Here is an 18,557-nt window from a genome sequence, read left to right on the forward strand (position 1 = left end):
AAGAGTTGGAGTTATTTGGATCTTATCGCCTTTTATTTGACAACTCCGTGTTCTTATGGGAAATCACTCTAGTTTGGCCTTATTTGCTCATATCTTGCAAACTTGAGTGATCATGTACCATTAACAGTTTGTGTCTTCTAAACCTAAGCCTACACTCATCTATAAGCCATTTGCATCTTGCTCATATGTCATGTTTTGGTAAAAACTTGGAGTTTGAGTTTTTTTGGTCGGATGATCTAGGTTGCCCCATCTTATTGGTAAATATGCATCTTATATGTGACGTGATACTTTATTGCATCACATATGGGTTCATGCAAATAACCAACTAAAGATAGGCAGGATTTCCGGTGTTCTGGAAATTTCCAGAAAATCGGATAATCCGCCCCCTGGCAACCCGGAATATCCGGCCCGGCCGGATTATCCGCCCTCACTTTGGGCCGGAATATCCGGCTTGGGCTGGTTGCGAGGGGACTTAGAGAGGCCGCGGGGTGGACAGTTGCCACAGCAACCAGTTCCCCCCACGCGCCCTCTTTCTCCTCCTTAGCCGCCGGAGCTCCTCCTCCTCGCTGGAGTCGCCCCGTCCGCTCCCTCTCGAAGTTTTTGGGTGGATCGGGTGCCTCTCCTCCCTAGCTACCATCTTCTCCAAGCGGCTTCCCCAATGGATGCGGGTATGACTCACAATCCCTAACCCTATGTGTTGTAATTTGTATGTGCTATTTTCTTGGTGGAGATGGTTTCTAGTTGTTCCAAATCGTGTGTAGTATACTCCTCTTGCATGCTATAAGGCCGATCTGGTCGTAGACAAGCTTTTGATTGCAAGTTCTGCAAGATTCGCAGGGCCGGATTATCCGGCCCCCGCGAAGACCGGATTATCCGGTCAGGCCGGATTATCCGCCCCCCGGGGACACCGGATTATCCGGCCTGGAGCTTCATCGCCGCTGCAGTGTTGATTCAATCTATCTTATCTAGACTTGTACCGACTTATAGTATGTTTCTAGAGTACATTACTGTATCATACATGACTTATGAGCATTATCTTCTCTTTGCTATCCGCCTTTGCTTTCACAGGTGGTGGTTCTCGGGGTACTCGGAGACGCGCTAGGCATGATCGGTCAAGTGATGAGTTCGCTTCGAATGCTCCTCGCAAGTCCTCAGCTTCTAGGCAGAAGAACAAGGCTCCTAGGGATAACTACAAGACAATGGACATTATTTCTTATGCAGCAATCCGTATGAAGAACTGGTATGAAGAACTTCCAAGGGATGAAGAGACAGAGGGCAGGCAATTCTGGTGCATGGAGCAGTAGTTCATCTACAAGGATATTTATGAGCCCATGAAGAAAGTGCGACCCATGCAAGCTATCAATGTGGATCTTCTGGCAGTCAACAATCATTTTGAGGATGCCATCTGGGTGACTGGCAGGATGGGCTTGCAGGATCTGCTGAAGATTCAATGTGACTATAGTCTAGAGTTGGTTAAGCAATTCTTTGCTACTTTGGCCATCAAGAAAGATGCTATGGAATGGATGACTGGCTCCACTCACTGTGAGGCAACCTTGCGCCGGTTTGCCTCTATTCTTGGACTTCCTGAAGAAGGAGGCCGATGCCTCCATGGTCCTCAGAAGACGGATAAGAATGTGATGTTTGATCTCTATAACTCTTCTGGAGCAGTTGGTACTACCAAGGGGCTGCTTCCCATCTACGGTCAGTTGCTCCGTTTCTTTCGAGCCACCATTGCTCCAAGTGGTGGAAACAATGATGCACTCCGGGGAGCTCTTGTGGATCTTATGCACCTCAGTCTTAGGTGTGCTCGTGATCCTAATGAGGAACGTGACTTCTCTCTTGATGTCATGGACTTCATCTTTAATGAGATTCAGGATGCCATGGTCTCCCGGACCACCATACCATATGCACCATATATCCAGCTCCTCATCAACAACTCTGTGGCCATGGATGAAGACTTGAGCTGGTTCCCATTGGTGAAGCACACTGTCAAGAAGGCTTACAAGCTTAAGCCGGTTCCTCATGTTGCACCTGCTCCTGACTCGTTTATGGGAGATGCTCGCTCTAGTGGTTTTGCTCCTGCTCGCCATGCTGATCTTCCTGCCATGAAGAGACAAGTGAGGAAGCTTAGTTGGTTTCAGCGTCACATCCTTTGCATGAATATTGAGATTCATAAGGAGAACTATGCGGCCAGCCGTGAGCGTTCTGAGATTCAGCATACTCAGGCGGTCATTCTTCATAAGCTCAGTGGTGAGCAAGGACCCCCGCCTCAGCCTCCAGTTCACCCAGGTTACAGTGGGTGGCATTCTTCACAGGTTCCGTGGAATGATCTTGAGGATTGCATTCAAAGGGCCAACTACTCTCGCCGCTCTCCGGATGCCCCTGACACTGAAGATGAAGACGAGGAAGAGGTGTACCAGTCCGAGGACGAAGATGGCTCCGAGTGATCTCCATGGGGCGAGTAGCATCGCGCTTTTCCCCTTTTTGGCGTCTCGATGCCAAAGGGGGAGAAGTGTTCTATTAGGAATTCTCTCGGGGATTTGCATGGTTTGGGCACAAGCATATGCATTTATCATTCCTTTATTGCTTGTGTTCCCTCTTATTTGAACTATTTGGTTTGGTTGTGTTTCGTTTCAAACTATGTGCTTTGTGGTGTGAGACATTGTTAAGGTTTTCAGATTTCTATATGTTGAGATCAAGGTTATTATATTGTGTGTGATGCTATATCTCCGTATTATATATCTCCATATGGGTATGATTTCTATCACCTTATCTCAACTTCATATATGTCTATGTCTCTCTTGTTAGAGCTCATGCTGGATATCTCTTGTGTTGAGGCACCCCGCACCTATGTGTTGTGTATTTGTATTCAAATGCAAATTACTTATATGCACACATGTATGGGGAGTGCCTCTATGTTTTTGCCATCATGCTTGTCTCTATTGTGATTCTCTTGCAAATCCGTATATTGTCATCAAACACCAAAAAGGGGGAGATTGAAAGAACATCTCTCACATTATGTTTTGTGTGTTTGATGTCAATGTATGTGATACACTAATGTTTGTTTAAGTGGTACAGGGATTATATAGATACATATATATGTGTGATGGATGTTGTATGTCGTGTAAAAAAGAAGCTGTAACATGATCAACAGGCCGGATAATCCGGGCCGGATAATTTCCAAAATATCCGGCACCCATTTTTCGGCTAAGGACTTGAGGATTTGTGGCTCAGTACTCCCTGGACATGGGTCGGATAATTGCCCGGATTTGCCCCAGGGCCGGATAATCCTGGCCGGATATTTCGAAATCGGCTAAGGACCTGAAGAAAAGCAGCTCGATCTAGACGTGGGCCGGACATTTGGCCGGATTTTCCCTTTGGCCGGATTTTCCGGGGGGGGGGGGGGGATTATCCGGCCCTAACTTAGGCCGGATTATCCGCCCCCCCGGAAGCTCCAACGGCTGGATTTTGGAGGGGGTATTTATACCCCCTTCTTTTACCATGCTCCTTGCTCAATCATTGCACAAAAATCTGCCAAGTGTTCACCACCATTAGAGCCACCTCAAGAACACAAGATTTGCAAGATCTCCTTCCTCCCCCAACCAAACCTCTTGATCTTTGGAGATTCGAAGGAGAAGACAGCGATCTACATCCTCACCGAAGCGATTTACATTTCCCCCCCATTTGTTTGAGGGCCCTCTTGCTAGTGTTCCTATTTGGTTCCCTAGTTGATTGTTGTTGATGTGTTGTTGTTGATTGTTGTATTATTACAGATTTGGGAGCCTCCAATTCGGTTGTGGATGTGTGCCCCAAGAACCTTGTAAAGGTCCGGTTTACGCCTCGGGGAAATCCCTTAGTGGAAGTGGGCTAGGCCTTCGTGGCGTTGCCCATAGGAAATCTGAGTGAAGCCTTCGTGGCTGTTGGTTTGGCTTTCGTAGCAACCACACTCCTCCAAACGTAGACGTACCTTCTTGCAAAGGAAGGGAACTACGGGAATCATCTCCGTGTCATCGCGTGCTCCACTCTCGGTTACCTCTATCCTATTCTATCTCTTATATTGCGTAGCTATATCTTGCTTAGTTGATTACCTTGTCATATAGGTAAATACACTTAGTTGCATATCTAGAGAATTTACCTTTGTGTCAAGCCTAAATTGAAAAAGAACTAAAAATTGGTTAGCACCTATTCACCCCCCTCTAGGTGCGGCATACGATCCTTTCAGACATACATATGTAATGGAATTTTATTGTTAGGTCTAATGTAGGCTGGTGAAGCTGGTTAAGTTTAGCCCCACCTTGCTTAGGGGAAGAGGCTACGACTAGCTTACAAGGGAGAGTTCCCTCCTCTATTTAGTCTGAGATTTTGGGATGGAGTGGGATCTCACTAATAGCTAGGCCTTATGTGAATAAATGTCCAAACCTAGGCCGAGTGATGGGTTAAGATTGAGCGGACACTAACATCTGGTATCATAGCCAACATCTCCATACCTTCCTGAGGGGCTTCTCAGGGGATAGGATGTTAGGGCTGTTGTAGGCTGGTGAATCTGCTCTAGTTTAGTCCCACCTCGCCTAGGGGAAGAGGCTACGACCAGCTTATAAGGGAGAGTTTCCCTCCTCTCTTTAGTTCGGGATTTTGGGATGGAGTGGGCTCTCACTTGTAGCTAGGCGGTATGCGAATAAACGTCCGAACCTAGGCGAGTGATGGGTTAAGATTGAGTGGGCGCTAACATTTATATCACAAAGATAATGAATGTGGATGGAGTTTTATACTATATATTAAGTGAAATGAAATTATGTTTTGACTGTAAGTAACTATGGATTTGCTACCCTTAATTGCAATTAAGTGTTTCATGACGCTAATGAGAAGGTAATTACGACAAATGATTTGCACCGCACTTATCCCTATCACGATAGTAAATGTTGTGTCGTATATTCATGTACTATGACATTTCAATCTTAATGCCGCGTACCTGAGGGCGTGGCAGATAGCGATGCGCAGTGCGAAAAGCGTCAGGTCTGCAGGTTCCCCGACGCAGTTGTCTCCGACGGCTTCTTTCTTTGCCGTGATAGCGTGAGCGCAATAATTACGGGGCGTGCCTCGCCGTTTAAAAACATGAAATGCCGCATGTCATGCTTTAATGAAGCCCCGATGCTAGGGATACTGGGTGAGCAAACACCGATGTGTTTCAAGGCGTCGACGAAGTTTTATGGGATCGGGCCAGGGTGGGGTTCGAGCCAGACAAACAGTGAAGGAGACATGGCTGCTTGTCAATTGTTCAATTTAGCCCTTTTGATTTTGTTATTCAAAAATAGTTTATGGACGGGGCAGACATGTGGGATTAACTTAATGCCACATCAACAAATACAGTGATCTACCGGCTTCCTAACCGTAGGTAGAATACATTGATCCAAATTTATTTAAATATTTAGCAAAAATCTGAGAGTAGGCGGGATCCAAATTATTACAGATCAAATACCAATGACAAAAACTTGATGGGCAGCTAGTAACTTTTTAGCGGGGCTACTGACTGGATAACCAAACCAGGGAAAATACACGATAACCCCCCAGTTCGCGCGTCTTCCATCATATGCTCCCCTTTGTGTCGCTGACATGTGGGGCCGGACCCCAGTGATACAAGGGGGGCATATGATGGAAGCCGCGCGAACTTTACACACCCTTTTGCTCCTTTGATCCACTGCCATTTCGGCCACGCAACGCAAGTGTGTCCCACAAGTACGCATCAGCCTTCCCCGAGTGACCAAAATTTCGAAACCCCCGCCCGTCCCCTTTTCATATCACCGCTCCCCTTTCCTTTTCCGCTCCGCAGTTTTGAAATCCCAAAGCCCCTGAGCGGAGCGCGAGGCCACCGGGCGACGCAACGCGACGCAACGCCGGCGAGGGGCGGCGAAGGTGAGGTTCTCCTCTGCCTCCACCGTCGGTACCAGCCTACCAGATCCACACGAACCCCTCTATTCCCCGCTCAGTTCCTTCTATTTCCCGGTGTCTGATGAGCTCGCCTCCTCTTCGTCTTTGGATCAGCTTGGCTCGGCTCGGGACGGCGCGGCGTTGCGTTGGGAGGAAGTTCGTCGCGGATCAACTCAACTCGCCGCGGTTCGTTCGTGGTAGATTCACCGGACGCGTCGCAGCGGGGCCGAACTGGACCGTCAGGACCTCTCCAGGCCTCACCGGTGATCCTTAAACCTAGGTACCCACTCCTCCGGATTTCCCTTTGGATTGGCTCGCTCGATTCGCGCATCGTGGTTCCCCACCGCGGCGTTTTAGTTAGGTTTAAGGGTTGGAATTCGATGCTCGCCTCTGCGTTTGCTACTCGATTCGTTACTATTTCACCTCGATTGCGCGCTTGTTGTGGCAAATATCTGCCCACGTCTTCTGATTCCGCTGGGGTTTGCTCGGTTTCCGTCGGTTGCTATCAGATCCCTGTTTCCCTCCATGGATCTAGCTCTTTGCTGTAATGCTTTTTGTGTTTTGAGCATGTACGTGATTAGCTGCCGCAAGTGTTAGCCAGTAATAATTGTGTCTTCCCCGTATTTCGGCGAGTTAAGCTAGTACTGTATTTTACTTTGTGGAAAACCATCTCTGAATGAATGCTGAGACCACGTTTACTATGCTACTCTATGATATACGTAGTTGCACCTGTTACGTTCACTAATTTAATGCATGTGTTTACAAGGGGCTGATCCTAGTATTTCTACAACTAGGCTAATTCGACCTGCTAGGTATTCTATTACTGCCTCAAGTATGTACTGCATTTCCCACTTAAAATCAGGTATTCTATTAGTTCCTGAAGTATATACTGTATTTGGCACGGTATTCTGTAATTTCAGTCACCATAGAAATGAAGCCTTGGCATATCAGTTACATGTACCAAGAATTTGCACTTCTGTGCTACTATTCATTTCTAAATTCTCTCTGACGAATGGCTCATAGCCTGACATGCTGTATTTCCATAAACGATATGACGACTTTGTTAAATGATACACATGCTACTCTGTTTTGATCATATAGTTAAGGATCAGTGGTAGTCCTTTATTCTAGGCCAACTCTGCAATGCCACCATTTTTTATGCCTACACAATGTTTTCTAGGTGATATATCTTTGCAAGTATTGTGTTTATACATCTGTGTGTGAAGCTTATTTCATCTTAAAAGATGCTTTCACGTTGGTGGAGCTTTCTTTAATACACTTATTCTCTCTTGTTTACCAGCTTCAGTTCAAGTTAATTTGGTATATTATTATCTCACAAGCTGCAACAATGGAAGTCGAGCTGCCAAACATCCAGAAAGTGAGTAGCAATTCCTGTGCTAAATTGTATAGGATGTACATCCTGTTTCAGGTTCAGCTGTTCTTCAACAGCAGTATACTAGTACTAGTATTTAACAACCTGTGCACTATGATTTGTCTAGGCTACATCAAGCGATTACTGGAGTTTGGCCAGCAACCAGTATCCATCTGGTAAATTTCCTAAGGTCTCAATTGGCATCCCAATTTCAAGGGCAGGTTCTGTATCAAGAGGCAGAGATGCTGCTACTGCCCCTGCGTTCGAGAGGAACTTGTCTCAGGCAACTGATGGAAGATCGAGACCGCCTAAAGGCTGCAATGCTCCACTCCGGGTCTCACAAGAAGCTGCAAACCATGGTGGATCTGCTACAGAGGCACCTGAAGCCGTCCCTGTTAAGGTTTCTCTATCACAACAGGAGCAGACAGGAACCTTTTCCTTTGGAACAAGAAAAGAACAAGGCAGCCAGCTTGATCAACCAGAAAAGGCACCCTTTGTGAGTTCAGAAGGAAAGCGTCTAGTGGAATCTGCAGATAAAACCAAGCCTAACAGTGAAGTGCTCAGGATGAAGCTGTGGGAGATCCTTGGTGGTACTGCACAAACCAAGCAGGCTGTTACTTCACCAAACTCTGAAGACATTGATACACCTGACCAACCTAAAATGCAAACCACCAATGTCCCATCTCCAGGGAACAAGAAAGTTAACACATCACCTCTTCCTGATAATATCAAGACACCTGATCTGCTGAACTGTCAAACAGCTAGCTATATGAAGAGTAAACCATCCTCTGATCCAATTGAGTCAGATTCTCATACTCCACAAGTAGTTGAAATAAGGCATGTTACTCGCACCTTGGGGATCCGGAAACCCGCACCAGCAGCCTCCAAGCAGCAGGATAAGAGCCAGAGTGCAAAGAAACCATTGTGTACTTCACGTTCTGCACCCAAGCAGAAAAAACTGGACAATGTGTTTGTTTTCAATGAGAAATGCACACCCAAAACAGTGGAGAAAACTACAAATGGTAACTCTGCCTGCTTGAGAAATCTTAGAAGCTCTAGTAGGAAGGCTAAAGCAGAGCTTAAGAAGATCCACTGTTCTGACAGGATTTCCGACAAGACCACACAAGATGATGGGGAAGGGCAGTTACCAACTAGAAATGCACCATCAGAGAATAAGGGAGAGAAAACCGCCTCCTTTTCTTCTTTGTCCCGAACTGGAAAAACTGCCGAGAGCCGTTCAAGAAGCCCTACAAGGGAGAAACAGTTGAAGGGAAGAGCTAAAGTTGGGCCAAGGAAGATGCAATTCTCAGAAACGTTGCTAGCCACGAAACTCAATGAGGGTGAGGATAAGGTCTCTTCTCAGAATATTTCATCAAAGAGCAAGGAAAATTATTCTTCATCGCTGCACCGGAAGGAGAATTCTAATTTCAAGAAAGCTTCAGATAGAAACCCTCAGGCATATACAGCAGCTGGAAATAATTTTAACTCGCCACTGTCTGGTGCTGCTAGTCCTGAACCAAAAACATACCCATGGGATCATGATGCAAGTCCCCAGATAAATGGTAAAGCTGGAGAGATGCTTGCCAGTCCATTGGCAGACAGATTCAGAGACATGCGAGATGATTTTGCAAGTCCTACTTTTGCAAATGATGTAAATGGCAACCACCAAAGAAGTAAAATGCTAGATGATGACACATACAGCCCCAAATATCCAAGAAGAGTGAACAGGTCAAGATCAAGTTCCTATGCTTCAGATCCAGAGTCTGAGCAATTGGTAGGTTTCAAATCTCTTAAGCATTCCCCAGCCATAGGAAATTTAATTTATTTGTACTCTGTAACAGATTAACAGAGTAATTCTATCTGTTGTCAGTCATTAATGAATTACTGATTTCCAGGATGGAATGGATAAAACTGATGAGGTACCTAGCAGTGAATCTCCTGATTCTCCAGAAGAAAGAGAGAACAAAAAACAACCATATACTTCACCCATTTCACTAACTGAAGATGAAGGGGATCAAATTTCTGTTCCAAGCTTTCGGAAAGGTCTGATACCCAATATTCCATACACTTTGTACAGACAAAACAATAGTTTTCTAGAGTATGTTTTGTTCCTCTTTTACATAGTGCTACATTTATAGAACCAAAGTTGATTGTTACCTTTCAGAGTGCTACTCCACCTGTTTGGCACTAGGATAATAGTCTTTTAGAAAACACTTTCTTCTCAACGTATATACACCTATAAATTGAACGGTTTCTATATGTATCTATTACCAGTTAAATAGTTTTGGCAGAGCTCCCGTCCTTTCCCTATACAATAAAAAGGTCAGACAATAGGAGTCTGAGCTTCCAATAGTGCTACTGTTGCATCAGCTGTATTTGAATATAGCATCAGTATCTGTGTCAGAGCCTCCAATAGTCCTACCGTGTCTTTTGGGTTAAGGCTCTCCAAACATAATGCATTGACTTGCTGATGTGCTAACAACCTACACACACTTTTTGCTATATGTATGAATTGCTTGCTCATGAAAGGCATTCAGATGGAACAGAAGCAACATGTGGCATATTTTGTCATGTGTATGCATGCTACTTCAAAAGTTCAAATGTGTTTCACTAGTATTGTTTCTAATTGCTTTAATTTAGTTATCTGACCACTTAAGTTTTAGAAAACAAGTAACATGAGCAAAACTCTTCCCATTACATGTCGTTTGAGATGTGTAAACTACAGTATGTCATATATCCAAAAGTTTGTGTTGTGTTACTTATTTCATTAGTTCTTCGTCTGCAGGATATAAATCTCGCAAATGGCTTTCAGACATAGACATGCCTGATAAATCTCCCCCTGAAAATCTGGATAAGGAGCCACTTTTAAAAGAGGGTAAAAGAGGCAAAAGGCGCTTACCTTCGCCTATTCCTTTTGCCACTTCTGGTAAAGTTGCTTACCTTCTTGCGTTAATTTAAAGGTTGCAGTTCGTCACTAATACATCCTTACAAATTTATTCAGGAACACAAGAAACTACAATGTCAGACAAAGAACCAGTACAATGCCCAGATGACTACCTATCCAGGTTTGTCTTCAGTTTTATTAATAAATACATATCTGATACTGTTGGCTGGTCCAAGTTAATTTCTCGATTGCAACCAGGGCTTTTGATCAGTTACTGGTGGTGCTGGGAAGGTTCCAAACCAAGATCAAGTTTGAGACAAGCAATAAAAGTAATGAGATACTGGCATCTACTGGAGAGATAATAAGCCAGCATCTCCAGGGGGTTGAGGGGCAGATGCAGGATGATTTGTAAGGCCTTTGCCAATGTTACTAAGAAACTACATCTATCCGCTTATACACACCGAATTGTATATAGGCTTGTTACAGCAGTACTACATATACTAGAGTTGCAACTTTATTTGATGCATGGCATTTAACTACGCTTTCAGGGATAAGCTGGTAAACGCAGGAAAATCTAAAAGGAGGCGACTAGAATCAATATTTGAAGGTACGGCTTATGTTATTTAATGCAGACATTAGGTTTGGGGTATGTTACTCTGAAATGTGGTTTTATGACAACTGGATCCATTAGAGTCCATTCAGAAAGCAGTTGATCTATACAGATGGGATTTACAAGTGTTCTCATCCATGGTGCCACATACTTGACGAATTTGGATTATTCAGCTCAAGCAATTTGCAGAATATTATACTTCAACGTAGAATTGTAAAATGTTTGGAATCTAGAGAAATTAGGTTTAAGTAGCAGCGATAACCACATAAAGCTAGTTATGATCTGATTCCAGAATGTTATGTAGGTGCTACATACCCTAAGATTCAAAAGAACATGTAACAAGTTGAATGTAGGATGCATATACAAGACAAAAACAAATCTAAGGTTAAATAGGTTAAAAATGTCACATCATAAAATTGTTGTTGTTGAATCTATTTCACCATCTTAACACTGAAGTATAAAATCATTTTCATGAAATATTAATTCAAGAAAATCTAATATAGTATTTTTTTTAATCTGTCTGCAGCTATCCAATATTGTTTGATTCTTCTGTATTCATTATCCATCACTCTTTGGACTCTACTGTATATGCATATATAGAGGCTTGGAACCTGTTTGGTTGGCATACTAAACATGCCACACTTTGCCGCACCACAGCTTAGGCAGGTTTGACTGACTAAGTTAGTCACCTGTTGCCTGTTGGTTCGCAGCCACACTTGTGACAAGATTCCTTTGTGAATCCATATACTTGATCTGTTTTTATGCATGCCTGATGCCGTTTCTCTTGAATAGTGTTAACTACTCAACTTATATAATATTTTCTGGCCCTCTATGTCTTCTGATTTTAGAGCAACAAGAACAGTTAAGGGTTCTTCATGAGAAGTTCAAGGAGGAGGTAAATCAGCAGTTGCTCGATTGCAAGAACTCTCTCTCGAACTTTGAAGCCTATCACACAGAACTTAAGGGAGTAGCTGACAAGCAAAGTAAGTTTAAGTTCAACCTTTACACTTGAGCAATGCAAAGAAACATTTACTTGGTGGACTATTTATTTGCAAATGGATATCGCAATAACTTCCAAAACTGTGGAATCATGTTAATTTTTGTCAATATGGAACAATGAATTATCTTCATCGGAGTACCCTGCATATAGACTGAGTACTCTATGTTACATAATTTATGAGGGCACTTCAATTATATGATTCATGAATTTTCTTGCTTAATATACTCGTGATGTTTTGGACACTGGCATGGTCTTTAAGTTCTAACTTTGACCACAAATTTTTAATCTAATATATGTAAAAAACCCAAAAAATTATATATTCTAGAAATACCTGAGACAAATCTATAGATATGGTTTGGAATTTTCAATCTGAATAATTTAAATGATATATGTAGTCAAAGTTTCAAAAGTTTGACTGAAGGCATGTCCAGAACATCACTTATTTGTGATAATAGAGGGAGTAATGTGTTAAATCACACGTTATTAGTTTAGTGCCAATCTGCAGTGCCACATGATTATAAGAAACATCCACCAGTGAAGTAATTATTGTTTTAACCCCTTATTATCACTGTTAAGATGCAAATGGAACGATTCATCATACATCCACCTCAAGAAATCTATTTAAGTGCTCCGTTTTTCTAACCGTTGGCCACCTGAATTACCACTGAACCATGATGTTCTTTATGATTGCATCAACAGAAGCATCACACAAAAAGCTTCTCCAACTTGCTGAGAAAACAGTTGGTTCTCAGCTCAACGATGCTGAAATCAAAATCGCGGAGGTTCAGAAGGTAAGGCAAACACCGTCCCTAAACCCCAGGGATCCTGTATCAGTAAGATTCTCACCTTTTCATGAAAAAAAATGTTTTGCAGAGAGCCCGGAAGAAGATGAATGGCCTAAAATACGTACTCAAGGAGCTTATCATGGAAACTGCAGATTGATCAAGTTCAAATGCTGTACACAAGTACATATCTAAGGCGAAACCACTAGGTTGCCACATCACAAATAGGTCTATGGCTCCATCTTACAAAGGGTATAGGAGGATGGTGCCAGAATGCATATATGGTTCCTTTTCGTAGAGTTACAAGTTGAAATATTTCAAGACAGTTATCGTATCAAGTTACCATCTGGGCAACTTTGCCATTAAGTTACCATCCGGGGAACTATGCCACTAAGTTACCATCTGGCGAACTTTTGCCACCATAGTGTCTTAATCACGAAGCATTCCTCATTTATATGTCCCTTCGTTCTTACAACACTTCCTGAGTTGGGAGTGTTCTTGAGTTATGTAATGATCCAGTGCAAAACTGCAAATGCTTATGTTCGATTTGCTGTCAATTGAACGTAATATGTGAAAAATCAAATAGACTCGTTTGATAATGTGATTCCCCCTGCCATTTTTTAAATTTCTGCGCATGATTACAATATGGTCTGGATCAAAAGAAATCAGAAGACAAAGTTCATTATTTCAGATTCATGTATGTCTGTACACAAATGGTTGTGCTGCAGTACATGCAGAATAGGAACGAATCATGTTGTTTGTAGAAAAACAGAACTCCAATGGGAGATAATACAGATGTATAAATCACTAACCTACAGAAAAAATGATAAGTGAGGTATTTATTGTAGCCATCCTGCACCTCAATGACCTGGGAGGTTGGGACATATCATCTCCTTTGATGGAAGATAAACAAGTTATGAACTTATCATATGGATCATGCTATACACCACCTGTACTTTTCCCATTAGACCGTACAAACTTTGCTGTCAAGATCAATGGAAGTCAGGTTGACCTGTAGAAGTCAAGCACCTGTGCCACATCCTGCTGTTTGGGTCGACAAGCCTTGGCGTTTTGATGACTTCCGGTATTGGCAAGTACACATTATGTGTGTTGCATATTCCGGTTGTGATGCCACTGAACCCTGCAAAGGCACCATGAACCTGCAAGGTTCCATCAGGGACTACTGTTCGGAAAACAGAAATCACAATTACTTGCCATGAGACAGGCATGGAGCTAAGCAAGCCAGTGTCTTACAGCATTTTGGCCAAGCACCGTGCATAGGATGGCATCAGATGCATTGGCACGCACAGCACGGAGCATGTATGTAGGATCAATGTACTTCACATCAGAGTGGACACCTATTTCTCTGAAATGAGACTTGATCTGTGGCATGACATTGTTTAAATTAAAAATTGTTCCGTTTACAGCAGATACATCACCCGGGAAGAACATTCAATGACATGGACAAACCTTCTGTTGAAGGTGCACACCGATATCACTAAGAACCATGTTCCCCGAAGCATCGGTTGCATTTGACTTTTGCAAATATTCCTGGAAACATATCACAATATCTCTTTACATAATTCTTGAAACAGATATATAGAATAGAAAATTATTTTTCCAAATTTATGTAAACCCAAGCCCATGCTCCTTCAGTATCCTTGTTAAATCACTCATGCTGGCAGTGAAGTCCCCAAAGAAAATGTACCTTATATGTGAACGTAATCTTACCTGCCCAGCTCCTTCAGCAACACAAATCAGAGCAAATCCCTTGGTCTGTATCAAGTGCTCAAGGTGTCGAAGAACCCCGTTTGGTCCGTCAAGAGTGAATGGTACCTTCATTTGGATTACCACGATAAGATTAACTACAGGGGAATAGTAAATAGGAAGGGCATACACATCAGAAGTTGAATAGTAGACACCTCAGGTATCAAGCAAATATCGACTTGCCCACTTGATAGTGAAGCATGCATTGTGATAAAGCCGCTGCTTCTTCCCATCAGCTTGACCAATCCGATGCCATGAAATGCAGAATGTGCCTAAACATAGTGTTAACCGCAAGTATATTTTTTAGTGACAACAAACTGAATATATTATATTGTTGCTCAAAGATATGTCTGAATGATAGCCTCATAGGTTACAAAAATGAATCACCTCAATATATGCAGAGTTGATAGCTCTTTGTGCTGCTTCCACTGCAGTATCGAATCCGAAAGTCTTGTCCATCAGTAGTATGTCATTATCAATTGTTTTTGGGACGCCCACAATCGACACTTTAAGTTTTCTCTTGCGGCACTAATTTTCGCCAAAAGAAGCAGACATATGTAAGTATGCAATATCGTGCTATATTAACTTCTAACCCCACGGTCCAGGCTACTCTGTTTGAGTGAGGCAAAAATATTTTTATTATAATCTATGAATTTAATATAGCTTGTTCTGATGCAAGGAGGAAATGATTTAAATACCTCGGCATGTATAGCATTAGCTCCAGCATGAGTTCCATTTCCACCTAGCACAAAGAGCATGTCAAGTCTCCTGGCCTGAACGAGGTTTGCAGAAATCAAGTTCATAAGACTATGTACAACCTTGTAGTAAACATATTTTGCAGAGTACCGGAGTTGCGTATGCATACCTGGATGCTGTTGACAATGTCAGAGATACTTGCTCCACCACGAGAAACTCCTAAGAAGCTGCCACCAGCAAGATTGATATTTTGGACGACATTTCTATTAAGCTGGATGGAGTAAAGGAGCCCAGACTTACAATCAGGATTGTTGTTGTTTCCAGATAATTCATAATGTACAAAGGATTCTTACAGGCACTTCCGATAGATGATCTTCGAAAAATCCACGGAAACCATGCTGTATCCCAACAATGTTTTTCACTCCATATTTTTCAAGTGTAAGCACAATCTACAAGAGTCAAGAGTGCAAGCACGCTGAAGTTCAAAATTGAGAATAGTGTTTTCTTCAAGAGATTTATCAGTACAGACGGTTAGAGATCAACTCGTCAAGTTCTATTCTACCTGCCGGATAACATCATTGAGACCAGGGCAAAGTCCACCACAGGTTATAATTCCAGCCTTTACACACTGAGGCTCAAAATATATTTCTTTACGTGGCCCAGCCCTGTGCACCCTGGGAAAGACATGAGTTTGTGTTAGAGAGAGTTTGAGATGTGAACACTTTATTTTGTGCAGCGTTGTCACCATTGTTCAACCCAGCTGCAATCAGGGTCAATGCATTCAGCTCCAGCAGATGTTGGTGAGGCAAACTTAATAACCTGAAGAACCAACAAAACTGAAATAAGATATTTATTTATATATTCACTATAGATACTTACCGTGTAGTCGAAGAGCAAGTAGTGGAACATACTATGTTTAGGTTAAAAGGTAAAATTATAGTTGAATAGCCACAGAAAGTATTGAACTAATTGCTGAAGATTGATCCATGCCTAGTAATCTGACCACTCAATGGTGGATGATACCTTCAAAAGTGCTCTATCGTCATCATTAACATAGCCGTTCCAAGATTCTTCCAATGAACCATTAACATTCTCTAGAGGAGTTCTGGTTGTGAACAAAGGAAACATCACAGCAATCATAAAGAGATCTGTTTCGATCACCAACATTATATATAAAGGCAAATGAATTAGAAGAAACGGAAGGCAACACATCCCACCTGCTCTTGAGAGAAAATGTCGTTGGCCTCGATTCGACATCAATTACATCTGTCAAATGCGGCAAACTGAACCTCCTATCAAATTCCTCTTGGAATTGCCTTTTCCAATTCGGATTTGAGAAGTCCAGTTGGGGCCGATCCTGGAATATTGCTCTGACGACCATCTGACAGGATGCTCTTGATTTCTTGTCATACCTAATACATTGCAAGCGATTGCAGCCGGGCAGTCCAAAACGACTGCTGTGCCTCTGAGTTGAAGTGATTGTGCCAGCATATTCCACTGGCGATGCTAGAGCCATTGTTTATATTGGTGAGCTACAAAACCCTGTGGGACAGGTCATATCTTGGCATCAGTAACAGATGACGGCGACGAGGGAAAGAGAGTAAATCAAGCCCTCACAGATTTGCAAACGTCAAACTTCAACAGTTAGATTGAACTGTATGATCCATGCTATCAGAGAGTAAGATGGAAAAGGCAAGTAGACCCCTTCACTACAGGAGCTAAAGTAACCAGCTCAAAATTTTCCTCCATCGTTCTTGTTCGAGACAAGCTAGTATGCATATAACATGTCTAAAAGGCAACAAATAGCATGTAAAACTATGTTAGAGCAACAGAACAATCACAAGACAGGGGACTAGAGATACTAGGCCAGCTATCCCTTTGCATAAAAAGAGAAAGAAAAAATCGTCTTTTCACCGAAATATGATTAAAAAAGGAAAGATTCCCGGATCATCTACAGTCGTTGTCAACGGCCAACCATCACGTTCACATAGTAAAAAACAGATGCACCTAGCCCCGATGGAAGAAAACAAGGGAAATCAGCATGGCGAATTGCAAGAAGCGCACCTGTCCTCAAACCTACTATGCAAGCACCGGCGGAGAGGAAAGCGCGCGCCGCGAGCCAAGTGATCGAGGAAGAGAGGGGAAGTGGCGACGTGTTATAGAGTGGGGGAAAGGGAGAGGAAGCCGAGGAGGCGGCGCCTTGATGCGGCCGTCGCCGTGTCGGTTTCTTGGAGAACTAGGAGGAGAAACAGAGGAGGTCGAAGTCGCAGCAAGAACGAGGAGGATTTGACAATTCGGGGGAAAACTGCTTTCTGCTAGCGCGCCTCTCACAATCGGGGGAGAGGGAGAAAATCGGAAAGCGAAAAGTCTGGGGGTCTGGTTTGGGTGTAGGAAGTCCGGCCGATCGAACTGAAAATTTACCGAATCATGGCATCCTCGTTCTGTTGCCGTTGGCATCTCGTCCGTTCGTCTTTTCCAACCAAGTAAAGCCATGCATAGAATCAATCTCTTCTAACTAAGAGTATCTCCAGCCCGTTGGACTCCTCACGCCTAAAATCTAGCGCTATTTAGCATCAGATGGATGTAATTTTTAGCTTGAGGAGATCCATTTTTCCAGCGGTGAGTCCAGGATGGATGATTTTTTTTTGGCAAATAATGACGAATTTAGACAAAACAAGGCGAAATTCGTTCAACATAAATGAAATTTAAAGATATTTAACATATATAGGCGAGTTCGTACATATATATAGGCCGAATTCGTACATATATTTGAATTCGGCCAGATGGAAACATAAACTAAAATTAATAACGGTCTTCTACATGCCGAAATGGCGGTAGAAAGCCGAGTAGTCGCCGCCGTCGTCGTCGCTCGAGTTGCCGGCGGCGCCTCGTACCAACGGCTTGAGCCAACACCAATGGCGGTAGAGCTCGTCGTCTCTGCTCTCCTCGAGCTTGATCAGCGGTACGGGCTTGGGCGCGACGTTTGTTGCGGCGGCGCGGACGGCGCGTTGCCGCGCGGCAGCCAAGTCCAGCAGGCGATGCTTCTGCTCTGCCTCCTGCCGCTCCCAGTCCCGCCTGGACCAGTTGAGCGCGGCGTCGATGGGGAGCGCATTGCGGCAGGGACGAGGTCGTTGAGCGACCCGGCGATCGCCTCCGCCACCGCGGCGTCCTCAACACGCTTGGCCTCCTCCTCGGCGAGCTGGGACGCGACGGCGGCCTCATTTTTCGACGACTTCCTCTTGCGGCCGCGCAAGGGAGAAGAAGGTTGGTCGCGGATGACGAGGGCGCCGCTGCTGCGCCCTCTGGTTGGCGGTGGAGACGCCGACTCCTTCTTGACGAAGGCCGGTGAAAGTGCATGGAGCCCCCATGTGAGGTTTTGGTAATTAATGACAATCCCTATGGACTAATGTTTGCATTGAGTTATATTTGTAGGAGTTATCCATAGGCAATTCTTGAACCATATGTTGGCTTCAAGGTTGCAATAAGAAGAATTTGATGAAGGATATCAAGTGTCAAGTATG

General features: G+C 43.5%; 2 protein-coding genes across 4 annotated transcripts; one reads left to right on the forward strand and one right to left on the reverse strand.

Moving 5' to 3' along the window:
- Window positions 1–5,766: 5,766 nt before the first annotated feature.
- LOC127301189 (meiosis-specific protein PAIR3) lies at window positions 5,767–13,172 on the forward strand. 3 transcript variants are annotated; one of them, XM_051331412.2, is made up of 12 exons: window positions 5,767–5,910; window positions 6,040–6,205; window positions 7,226–7,303; window positions 7,425–9,071; window positions 9,193–9,340; window positions 10,083–10,223; window positions 10,299–10,362; window positions 10,440–10,589; window positions 10,730–10,788; window positions 11,640–11,774; window positions 12,491–12,582; window positions 12,665–13,172. In XM_051331412.2, the coding sequence occupies exons 3-12, from the start codon at window positions 7,274–7,276 to the stop codon at window positions 12,731–12,733; spliced, it is 2,535 nt and encodes an 844-aa protein (XP_051187372.1). In that variant the 5' UTR covers window positions 5,767–5,910; window positions 6,040–6,205; window positions 7,226–7,273; the 3' UTR covers window positions 12,734–13,172. The 3 variants fall into 3 exon arrangements, with proteins under 3 accessions (XP_051187372.1, XP_051187381.1, XP_071674398.1); XM_051331421.2 differs by having other exon boundaries at window positions 6,040–6,188; XM_071818297.1 differs by lacking the exon at window positions 5,767–5,910 and adding an exon at window positions 5,922–5,938.
- Window positions 13,173–13,238: 66 nt separating this feature from the next.
- On the reverse strand, window positions 13,239–17,469 carry LOC127301205 (ATP-dependent 6-phosphofructokinase 5, chloroplastic). Its single transcript, XM_051331431.2, has 14 exons — window positions 17,101–17,469; window positions 16,254–16,578; window positions 16,060–16,141; window positions 15,782–15,855; window positions 15,599–15,710; window positions 15,390–15,485; window positions 15,206–15,307; window positions 15,039–15,113; window positions 14,728–14,868; window positions 14,496–14,612; window positions 14,305–14,409; window positions 14,044–14,124; window positions 13,828–13,956; window positions 13,239–13,733 (listed from the first exon to the last, which is right to left on the reverse strand). The coding sequence occupies exons 2-14, from the start codon at window positions 16,550–16,552 to the stop codon at window positions 13,566–13,568; spliced, it is 1,581 nt and encodes a 526-aa protein (XP_051187391.1). The 5' UTR covers window positions 16,553–16,578; window positions 17,101–17,469; the 3' UTR covers window positions 13,239–13,565.
- Between the last annotated feature and the right edge of the window lie 1,088 nt (window positions 17,470–18,557).

Source organism: Lolium perenne, chromosome 1 (assembly GCF_019359855.2).
Source record: "Lolium perenne isolate Kyuss_39 chromosome 1, Kyuss_2.0, whole genome shotgun sequence".
Taxonomy (NCBI): domain Eukaryota; kingdom Viridiplantae; phylum Streptophyta; class Magnoliopsida; order Poales; family Poaceae; genus Lolium; species Lolium perenne.

Bases quoted from the DNA above. Each gene is read 5' to 3' on its own strand.
- LOC127301189 (XM_051331412.2), top strand. From the start codon at position 7,274: ATGGAAGTCGAGCTGCCAAACATCCAGAAA. The intron at 10,363-10,439 runs GTTTGTCTTCAG...GATTGCAACCAG, and splicing joins CCAGATGACTACCTATCCAG to GGCTTTTGATCAGTTACTGG. The intron at 12,583-12,664 runs GTAAGGCAAACA...AATGTTTTGCAG, and splicing joins AAATCGCGGAGGTTCAGAAG to AGAGCCCGGAAGAAGATGAA.
- LOC127301205 (XM_051331431.2), bottom strand. From the start codon at position 16,552: ATGGCTCTAGCATCGCCAGTGGAATATGCTGGCACAATCACTTCAACT. The intron at 15,486-15,598 runs GTAGAATAGAAC...TGACTCTTGTAG, and splicing joins TCAATGATGTTATCCGGCAG to ATTGTGCTTACACTTGAAAA. The intron at 14,613-14,727 runs GTGATTCATTTT...CACTATGTTTAG, and splicing joins TCAACTCTGCATATATTGAG to GCACATTCTGCATTTCATGG.